The sequence below is a fragment of the Astatotilapia calliptera genome, chromosome 15 (genome assembly GCF_900246225.1).
Source record: "Astatotilapia calliptera chromosome 15, fAstCal1.2, whole genome shotgun sequence".
NCBI classification, from domain to species: Eukaryota; Metazoa; Chordata; class Actinopteri; order Cichliformes; family Cichlidae; genus Astatotilapia; species Astatotilapia calliptera.
The window spans coordinates 4,180,390-4,191,528 of record NC_039316.1 but is presented as its reverse complement, the minus strand read 5'-3'; the positions used below and the strand labels follow the sequence as shown (position 1 = coordinate 4,191,528).

The 11,139-nt window shown below is 37.8% G+C and overlaps 1 protein-coding gene across 1 annotated transcript; it reads right to left on the bottom strand.

Annotated features, from left to right (window-relative positions):
* Positions 1-3,194: 3,194 nt before the first annotated feature.
* Positions 3,195-11,139, bottom strand: LOC113006980 (mitochondrial basic amino acids transporter-like). Its single transcript, XM_026143259.1, has 4 exons — positions 10,701-11,139; positions 8,720-8,763; positions 8,466-8,549; positions 3,195-6,513 (listed from the first exon to the last, which is right to left on the bottom strand). The coding sequence occupies exons 1-4, from the start codon at positions 10,726-10,728 to the stop codon at positions 5,755-5,757; spliced, it is 915 nt and encodes a 304-aa protein (XP_025999044.1). The 5' UTR covers positions 10,729-11,139; the 3' UTR covers positions 3,195-5,754.

The following is an 11,139-nucleotide window of genomic DNA, read 5'->3' as shown; positions in this document are numbered from 1 at the left end:
ATTTAGTGTGTTCAGTACCTATATAGTATATAAATACTTTATGAGTACAGGAGAAGAATGGATTAACAGGTGGAGATAAAAGAAATAAAATTATACTCTGCACAATTTGGCTTTCCTTGGTAATGGATGTAATCCATGCAGTTGGATTATCTAAGCACTAAGATTCTCTTATCCTAACTTTTTATGAATTCTGGTTCACACTTGAACTCATGACAGTGTCGACTGAGGTCAATAAAAATGAAAACATCCAAGGTTTTTGTTTTGTTTTGTGTTTTTAACTATAACATCACAAGTGTGCATTTTGTGTGCTTTATTTTGTATTCAATTTTGTGTCTTTAGTTGTTTTGCTTCCCTTGTTACTCTTAAACTGTGGCTTTCATTTAGTTTTATGTATTTGTTTATTGTTTTTATGTCCATGGTGTAAGTAGATCTGTTCTGGATAAAAAAAATATGCAAATACCTTTAATATGAAATTATATATTTCTACCACATTCTACTTAACTATCAAGTAAATAAATATACAGATGTTATTCTGTAATGCTGTATTAGTGCTAGTTTTTATCAGCCATTGGTTTGGTTTTGTTAAACAGATGTGACAAAACTGTTTATGATGGTTTACTACAGTGTAACTATTTGCACACATGCCTTGTTCAAGTTTTAGCTCCTCATCCACAACCTTGTGTCGCCCTCAGTGTCAGACAGTTAGTTCAACTTCTCTTCTTGTTGTTATCCTAAGATGTAATTTTCCCTGCATTTGGTAATCGGTTAGAGTTTAGATATAGTTTGAAAAACAATGTGAAAGTTTAAATGAAAATATCCATCACTGCATGATTTATGTGTCATTTATAGTGTAACACTCGGGCATTAAAGTGGACTGGAGGGATTTGAAACAGCGTTTTAAGTGCTGATGTCGATAAGTTGTGGTCGTGGCACTTCAGCATCCAACTACCACTGCAGAAGAGGAGCGAGTGCAAGCAGAGCAACAAATATCAGGAAAACACACAAACTTTCTGCAGAGTTTATTGCACAATGTGTCTGCTAGCTAAAGGAACAGATGCTGGATTTATAGAGGTGCAAAGTAATGAAGTACAAATACTTCATTACTATACCTAAGGAGAATTTCCAGGTATCTGTACTTTACTTGAGTATTTAATTTTAATTTTACTCCCTATATTTTTACACAAATATCTGTAGCTTCTACTCTTTACACTTTAGGTTTAACACATTTTCAGGATGTTTTTATTGAAGGATTGAGCCATGGTGGTTCCTGTGTAGTTCCTGAACATCTTAATCAGTTTCCTCATAAAAGGATGAAAGTCTGGCCCTATAACCTTGGCAAAGTTACATCCAAATAACTTCTAATTGCAATTGTTTAAACTGATGATCTTGGAATTTACAGTTGTTTAGAAATGAAAGGGACCTTTTCTAACTTGTTTGCCTTAGATCTTCACAGAGTTCCTTGCACTTTCTTATTGTTCTGGTCAAACCAGTCCTTTTTCATGCTAGCAAAGAGACGCTACAACTTGTACTCAATCACGATCACTAAAAAGTTAATATGCATCAGCCCTGTCAACTTTATTGACTTTGTTGAACCTTCAGCAGGGCTGGAATGCCACAAAAATTGGCCCTGGCATTTTGACTACCAGGCATTATAGGAAAAACAATAAAAAGGCTTTGAATGAAAAAAACAAAACAAAAAAAAAACAGTCTTGTTGGCATATATGTATGATTTCTATACATTTTACATCAGATAATTATTTAATAAAAGCTAGACATTTTAAATAAGAATAAGAAAGAAAAGTATTTCTTTGTGCCCCACTTTCCCTGTTAATGCCCTACCTGCCCCCCTGGCAAAACTCTGCTAGACCCGCCCCTGCACAGTTACTAGCTGTCAGCTACAAACAACACCTTAAGAAGGTGTTGTTTGTCTCTCAGAAACATTTCATAACTTCCCTTCAACTCATTCATGTCACCTAAAAGATAAACCTGTTTCTCCATCACCTGCTCAGCTCAGTAAGGACATCTCCTGGTTTCATCTTCATATTTTCCTCTCACAAGACATCAAAACCGATACTAGGACCAGCAGCGTTTACAGACGCCATTCCAGCAAACATCAGCTGATACTAGAAAGTAATATAAAATAAATTCTAACAACAGCTTATCAAACTTAAACGTGTTGTTTAGCGCGATATCCGCTGGTTTCCTCTTTCTGACGCAAAGTGGGCGATAAACAAACAAAACACGGGACTTGCGTCAGAAAAGCCGATCAGCTGATCATTGATCAGTAGCAACAGGAGAGGGAGGGGAAAGACTGAGAGAAGAAGACACAGAATAATTCAAGCACTGTGTCTTTTTTTCATTCTAGCTGAAGTACGGGACAAATCACGTTCCTTTTCACCTCCACACTATTTTCTTCTGTTTGACTGTGATAAGACTGCTTTCAGCGCCCTTGCCCAAGCAAGGGGGAGGGTGTATCCGACCTCCTTGCCCAATCCACCACATTTCATTGTTTATACCGCTACAAAAAAAATCACCATCGGCCCATCGGGCAATTGCCCGGAATTTTCCACGGCCAGTCTAGCTGTGACCTTCAGCATCACTTATTAAAGATTTAGGGGAGGATTTGTATATATTTGAGCCCGCATGTATACTCTTGATCTATTGTGGATTAGAGAAATCCCAAAATAAATTTGTGCACCCAATTCTCGTTTTTTAGTTTTTCTGGAAAAAAGAACAATTCAAAGAAATTTAAAAAGAAAACATTCACGCACAGATGAGTGGATGTAAACTTCTGAAAACAAAGGTAGGTTGTCATCTAGTGACGAGTCAGTGTAAATGCAGGTTGTTGTCGTTGTTTTTTAATTCAACACTGAAGCCTGAAAGAATGTGTAATGTATTTGTTGTTGTATTTAATGTAGTAGTATTTCAACTACACTTTGATCAAATCGGGTTTGGCCCTTGAAATCTATATCTCCAACTCAAGTAAAGAAGAGGTGTGATTATTACTGTTCAGAAAATGCATATGTGCTAATCGCAGAGCTACAGACACACAAGCAGTATTGTCTGATTGTCAGGAATCTATTATTGTAGGGTCTTTACCTTACAGTATAAAGTATCTTGAGGTGACTGTTGGTGTGAAGTAAAGATGAAAAACTGCATTGACTAAGAAGACTGAGATAAAAGAAACAAGCAACTATTGAAATTATTTTTATTTACCCAGTTGTACAGATCTTTATTGCCAAAATAGACAAATAGGTTCTGCATGGCAAAAATATCACGTCTCAGCTTTTTTGTGAAAATACACCAGGTACCTTAAACTGATTAAAGACAGTTTAAACTTAAATGTGGTCATTCAAGGCATTGCACTGCATTATTACTTTAGAATAAAAAATATATAATATATATTTAACCAGTCACTTCAAAACAATCCTGCATTATCAGAATTATATCCTGTAAGTATTGTATCTTTTAAAGAGCTGGATTAAATAAATTAAATATTTGTCATGTAATATGCTTCAGATGTACTTTATAGCCACAGATACCAGTCGCTGTTTGAGAAGTTGAATATAGAGTTAAACAAAAGCAACTTTTGCATACATGGCAATCATGCTTTCATTCATCACCGCCACCACAACACAACTCTGTTTAAGTGAAGCATCATTGAAAGACTCCCCCAAAATACTTAACTCTTAAACTCTTAAAATAAAAGACCTCCACATCAAAACAGGTGTGTTACATTCAACAAACGTGGAATTAGTGCAGCTGCAGGTAAGTAGATTGTTTTAATGCAAAACATGTTGGGTTTAATTTGCTGCCAGTGTGAGAACTTAAAAGCTCGAAAAAGCTTTGATTGGAGTCTGACAGGACTGACAGAAAAGTATCCCCTTATTGAGAAGAAAACCTCAAGTTCATAGCAACATTTACATTTAAACATGAACACTGATCCAAAATTTCTTCTTTTAAATTTGTTTGCTGTTCTTCATTCAGCAAAGGATGTTACACCACCAGAGCTTAAAGGCAGTTATGGTTAAAGAAATCTGGATCTGTTTTCCCTGAAACAAGACAAAGTCAGAAGAACACCAAAGTGCAATGAATCACCTAGAGCAGGGGTGTCAAACATAAGGCCCAGGGCCTAAAATTGGCCCAGCAAAGACAGCTGGTCTCTGGATGACTTTAGAAACTATCACGAAGGGCACACATTTTTGGATTAACTTTATTTTTTTATACGTTTTAAGCCTTTCCTGCTGATAAAGACCTCCCCCACAGTCATTCATACTATACCAAAGTAGTTAAGTAATAGCTAAACAATTAAATAACAGAGAGGTTCCTGTTATAGAAATTTCAGTTAAAACAAAAAGACTTTCATTAATCAATGAAAGCTTTAGGTTTTATAAATACAGTACAGTGTGTTCAGTGAGCTACTAGAATGTTTTCTGTAATTTTGCACATTTACAACTTAGAAAAACAGAGGTTCTGTTGAAATTGCACTTCTTTACTTCATATTAATATATCTCATAGATTAAATGCGCAGTTAAACAGAAAGTGGAGTGTCACTTGTCCGGCCCATTTAAGATGAAAGTGGACTGCGTGTGGCCCTCAATGTAAAATGACTTTGAGATCCCTGACCTAGAGTAAAAACAAGAAGCCGCATGCCTGCAGTAACACATTCACACGTTAAACATGAATGGTCAAGAAAATAAGGAACATCCTCAATCTTGTGTTATTTGTTGGTTTCAGAAATGCAATTCTAGCAGATTTCTTTAAAGTGCCCCAGCATGAATATCTGGCCTTGAATATCAGGCACACACTTAAAATCACCTTTAAAAAGAAGATAATGACAAACAAAATAGCAAGGTTTTATACTAGACCTTTAACGCAGCAGTGAGTAACAATAATAAAACTTGATATTATTTGGAAGAACACAACACCCACAGGCAAAACAATAAAACAAAAACGGCAACCGCAACCTCGATTCACACCCATACGTTTTTCATTCGATCCCTGAAGAGCTGTTAGACCTGATGCTTTTTGCTTGCATCCATACTGGCATGTGCTGCACGGGCTAATCGTGCAATGGATGAGACTGAAGCTGTGATGGTTTTTGGTTTGAAAGCAGTTTAAATGTGAAAAGTTGTGCACCCTTATCACACGCTACATTGGTTCCCTGTTACTCACCCAAATCTTCAGAGGATACACTTCAGGTGCTTTAGCTTCCTTACACAAAGAAAAAAACATTTTATAAGGCAGGAGAAATTCTTTAGATATACATTAAAAAACGATTCTCTGGAATATTTAAATCCAAATAAACCCTGCAAATTTGAAGATATATGTAAATAGAGATATTAATTTCCAGTGCCTATACCATACACACAATCTAGCCATACTGTCAGGTTTGAGGCTAAGTAACAAATCCTTTTCTTTTATACAAAATAATCCAAAGGATGAGGTCATTTCAAAAGCTGTAGAATCTGTCAGCTTCTATTTCCCCCACCTTATTAGAGGTATATCAACTTCTGCATCTACAGAAGCAAACACTAAACTTAAATTATTGCTAAAAGTAAAGATGTTTTGCTCTCCTTTTTGCTCCATAGAAAATAAAAAGTGCTGATATAAAGTATAAGTATATTTGGATTCAAAACAAGGAATGGCTGATGTGATGCGAAACCAAGTCAGAGTAACAAAAAGTTTGAATATATATTTTGTTTTGCTGTATTCTTCTAAAGTGCCTGGGTTGAGGATGAGCACTGTATGCTGTCACAGGTTGGTGGGCCGGGTCTGCTCCTCTGTCTGTGTCGGGGCCGGCTCACAGTCTTTAGGCCCTCTGTCCTCACCTTGTACGTACATGAGGAAGAGGGTGACGGTAGCAAAAGTGGCAGCATTCACAGGGAAGGCTCTTAGCAGTGTGGAAGTGAGGCCTCGAGTAAACACCATGTAACCCTCTTTTCTGACACTCTGCCGGATACAGTCAGCAATGCTGCTGTACTGGTTCACACCACCCACCCCATCTGCTTGGAGTCGTGATTTGATCACATCTACGGGATAGTTGCAGACCCAAGACGTGACGCCTGCCATACCCCCAGCAAAGAGCAGTTTGGGAATCAAAAAGCGGGCATCTGGCTCACAGCCGAGGCTGCGAGTCAGCAAATCATACGACAGGAAGTAAACCCCGAAGGCAGGTGTTTCACGGACAAGTGTAGTAACCATGCCCCTGTTTACACCTCGCAGACCCTCGTGTTTGTAAATGCGTAGCAAACAGTCAAAGGAGTTCTTGTACATCTTTTTATAGCCCGTCTTTACCCCTGTACCCTGCATTTGCATGCGGGTTTTGGCCAGCTCCATGGGGCAGCAGACCACAGTCTGGATGGCTCCTGCTGTAGCACCAGCAAGGAACTGGTTCCTTGGGGTGTCTTCCCCCAGCCATCGCATTGTATTTCCCTGAACACCAAACACTATAGCATTGATGAATGTAAGGCCCATGATGGGGGATCCAATGCCTTTATACAAGCCAAATACCTGTGGTAAGCGTGAAAGATAAGACATACAGTAACACATCACGATAAAATGAAATCAGGGTAAAAGATAAAAAGAGTTTTAATTAAACAGTTTCTGTTTTTTCCTTGTTACTTAATTTTAAATAGCATTAATATCCAATAATAATTTTAATAATCATTAAAAATTAAAAATAAAAAACAGGTTAACTCGCATTTTCTGTTTTCACAGAAGCCCATATATTTCAAGCTAACACTATAAATTAAAGCCTATATGTATTCTTGATAGCTTTTTCATATCCCAGACCTATAATATATTGTTCCTTCATCACAATGAGGAACTTATCTACACTTGTCATTACTTCCCTGATCTCAGTTTGAACAGCTTTTTCTCTTGAGAACCAGAAGGGTCAGAAAAAAACACCTACCGGTACATTACATCTTATAAAGTGATGGCAAGAGCCATAAGTTGCTTTATCTTTCAAGGCAGTTAATTATTTTCTACATACCATTCCCTATGATAAAGCAGCCTGCAGTACCACAGTGAGACTGATAACATGCATTTGCATAACAAATCTTATGACCATTTTATATATATTTCCAACAGTATCCTGAATCCTAAAGAAGAAAATATGATGATTTAGGGAAAATCTGTGAAGTAATTACAGTGAAAGTAAAAACATAGCACCATTGTGATGGGAAGTGTGGTTAAAATGGCCCATAAAACCAAAGCCATTTTCAGACGTGTGTGTTACCCAATGGGGCCAATGTCTCTTGCTGTGTGTTACACGTGAGAAAGTGCACCTTTGGACAATGACCCACTCTGATTCTCCTAACACTGCCTGGTGTTAGTGTAGGGATGGGTATTGATAAGATTTTCACGATTCCAATTCCATTTTCGATTCTGTTTAACGATTCGATTCTTTATCGATTCTCCTATCGATTCTTTTTAAAAAAGGAGAACACTAAGGTCGATTAGCTCAGAACTTTGTTTTTTATCTTCTCTTTGAATAAGATAGAAATTTAGGAGTAACATGGCCTTACAAACCCAACAGTGAGATCTTAAGAGATCCACAGCCTACGGCTCTTTAACGGGGTGTCACAGGGTCCCCAGGAAAAAAGACTGCAGCGAGAACTGCCAGCATCTGAGCCAGACTCTGTCTGTCTCATCATGGTCACCTAAATGCACAGTAATGGCAGGTTTTGTAATAAGGCAGATCGCGCTAACATAATATACACTGTTAGTTGATTATTTACCTGCTGCATTAACGGGAGAGGACGTGCAAACGTTACCGCTGCTGCTGGTTGAGATTCACGAGTCCGGAGCGGAATTAAAAACACGATATTCATTTAAGGTTATCACGTGTTTTGTGAACAAATGGCTTTTGCATATTCGTAGTGTTTCCTCCCTTAAATGAAGTATCTACTTTGCAAGTATTGCAAGTTGCCCTGTTGTCATCCGTTCTCGTAAAGTATAACCAAACTTTTGAGCGTTTGAGCCGCTTAGGCACCGTGTTTCCTGCCAGGTAAATGACGCTCCGCAACGTGGTGACGTCATTCGTGGCGACTGAATTCGATAAGGGAATCGTTTGCAAAAATGGCAAACGATTCCAGGGAATTGAAACAGTGGGAACCGGTTCTCAACAAGAACCGGTTTTCGATACCCATCCCTATGTTAGTGTGTGAAAAAGAATCAAGCATCACTTAAGTCTACACGTCACTTTGACTTTATTGACTTTAATCTAACAAGCAAGTTATATATATTATATAAGCTATAATATATAACTATGATCTCTGTAATCATATTATAATGCATACTAGCATTAGATTGATCTGTGAAAGCAATTTGCACGCCCTGCGATAGATTGGTAACCTGTCCAGCATGTTCCCCGCCTCTTTCCCTATGAGAGCTCAGGTAGGCTCCAACCCTGCACTGGATAATATGAAGAAAATGAACGACTAAAGAAATCCACATACCGACTCCTGACGTATGATGGACTGGAAGCAGTGGAAAGTCCCACGATAGAGAGGTTTATCAGCATTCTGGACCTGCAGTCTAACCTGAAAGACAAGATGTTTGGAATGATCACCTCAACACTGGAAGACTAGAATCATGCATGTTTTACACATTATAAGCAACTGATTTCACTTTTAAAACATGCAAGGAGAGAGAGTGGGGGGGAAGAAAAAAAAAAACGGGAAAAAATGGCAATAACGTTGTTATTACCTACCTTTACTGTGTCAAATGGGTGTCCAACCAACACTCCAGCCGCACCTACAGACAATGAAACAATACTGGAATAATCATTTGGTTTTAATCTGGAGCAAACTGAAGCAAAAATAGGAAACCCTGAGAGAGGCACTCTCTGATTACACATGAGATATCCTGCAATTCATATGTAGCTATTCATTTATTATTCATATGTTTCTATTTAAAGCAGTCTTTATAACCCATATGGCCCACTTGACCAGTCTTTGAAGCTCAAAAACTCTTGCTGCAGTTGTGTCATTTTAGAGTCTACTGCCATCGCCTCTTCAGAGCCACCTCTCTGAGCATCAACACTCTCTAAAACTCTCTTCAGCATGCCTTTGAATGTTGCATAATCTGGGCCTGTAAAGCACATACCAATGTTGTGATGCCAGCTTGAACTTTTCACCTGAGCCTATGTTGTAACACGTGCTGATTATATCTCTTGAACTGGTGACAAACATCATTAAGTTTTAATATCGAAACCTTCACTAGATAACGTACCTGTACAGCAATCCAAGACGGTATCAGTAAAAACAAAATCTTTTTTTTTTTTTTTTTGGGGGGGGGGGGGGCCTTCACAAAATATAAATAAGCAAATACTTGCTTATTCTATGGTTTGAGGTTAAAAAAATGCAATTGAGAACCAGTTTAGCAAACATAATACTATAATGACTGTTTAGAAAACACACATGTATGTTAATCAACCATTTGTAGCACCATGGTAAACAAACAGAGTGTACTAATCCTGCATAATCACATGCTTTGTCACTTGACCTGTTTGTAAAATGAGCCCCTGGGAGCTCAGTTCCAGTTGTAAGCTGGGAAACACACCAAATCAGACATAACACAATGATGAGCAGTCACTGACCTCAATGCAACAAGGATATTAGAAAACAAAAAAACAGTAGGAATGTGTTCATAGTTTTAGCTTTTCTTTCCAAGCTCTTTAGACTACGATGACCTGGATGACTGAGAACCTTCACAGACATGCAGATATGATCTTTTTTTTTCCAGATAAACTTGAACACAGACATTCTGAAACTGCAGTAGCCAACTTCCAAATTTGTTTTTAGACGGTTCACTAAACATGGAAAAGCACATGATTTTCCACGTGACTCACTTTAAACACAACAAAAAATAGAATTGGACTGTAAAAGGTTGTGTATGGGTTGGAATGAGCCAAGCCCTTTACAGCAGGAAAAACTGGTGGTGCTTGTGTCACTGCTTGGATGCTTTCACTTCTCACTGAGCTAAACAAGTGACACAAGGGAGCCGTAAAGAAAGTTGGCATACATTTATAACTAGAATTTACTTGCAGCAAAACGACAAATGTTTCTCTGTGTTTCAAGCCTCGAAAGGTTCTGCCACACATTAATTAGTACAGAATAAGTTAATTTAAGCTACTGAATAATAATTCTGGAACACAGTGAAGTGAGTTAACCACATCTACATCCATAAATGAACCCAATCAATCGGTGGAAGAGCCATAATAAAATGAGGCTCAGTAATGCAGTTTCTTAGAAGCGAAAGCAAACTTCAGTGTCATACCATTAGTGAAAGTGAAACTACAATATTTCGTGCGTCATATAATCACACATTATGTGTGTGCATGCAAACAAACAAAAACATCATAGTAAGTTAGTTTTTTTAAATGTATATATACATTTTTTACACACGCACACACACACACAGATAGATAGATAGATAGATAGATAGATAGATAGATAGATAGATAGATAGATAGATAGATAGATAGATAGATAGATAGATGTGTGAGTGTGTGTGAGAGAGTGAGAGTATATAATCATATTTTTTAAATACGTTTTACATACACATGTTTTTATGTATGATAGTTTTTTTTAGCTGCTCAGTGTTTTGATGGTTTGCTACCATGACAAATATCAGGAACCGCAGTGGGTATCTGACACGGTAAAAACGAACAGAAGTGATGAGTGACTTACCTCCTAAGCATCCAGCAATGAAGTCCATCAATAATATCTAAAGCACACCAAAAGGTTCTCGATGTCTTTCTGTCTTTCTCAGCTTTTCCCCAAACAACCTTTACTTTAACGTTTCCGAAACGTGTACCTAAGCGTTTTATCTAGCTGATGGATCACTGCTAAATGATAATATCAGATAACGTTTGTCTTAGCTATCATTAGCTAGCTTGTAACGTGCCTCTCTCTGTTACAGTCACGAATCCTGCTAATAGTATTTTCTCTCTTTGTGCTGGTAAACCTCTCCTGTTGACCTACGCGCTTTATATGAACCTTTGCGATGTTTACAGTCAATGCAGACTTCCTCCACACTGTCTGTAATTCAGAAGTTCATTACATATGTATGTCAAAGGAGCTTGCGTCACAGGAAGTTGCAGGTAACGGTAGGACGGCCCGCATAGAA

What these genes read in the sequence shown, in the direction of transcription:
- LOC113006980 (XM_026143259.1), bottom strand. Translation starts at nt 10,728, where the DNA reads ATGGACTTCATTGCTGGATGCTTAGGAG. An exon ending in ACCCATTTGACACAGTAAAG is followed by an intron (nt 8,550 to 8,719) that starts GTAGGTAATAAC and finishes CTTGTCTTTCAG; the next exon opens with GTTAGACTGCAGGTCCAGAA. An exon ending in CCATCATACGTCAGGAGTCG is followed by an intron (nt 6,514 to 8,465) that starts GTATGTGGATTT and finishes CGCTTACCACAG; the next exon opens with GTATTTGGCTTGTATAAAGG.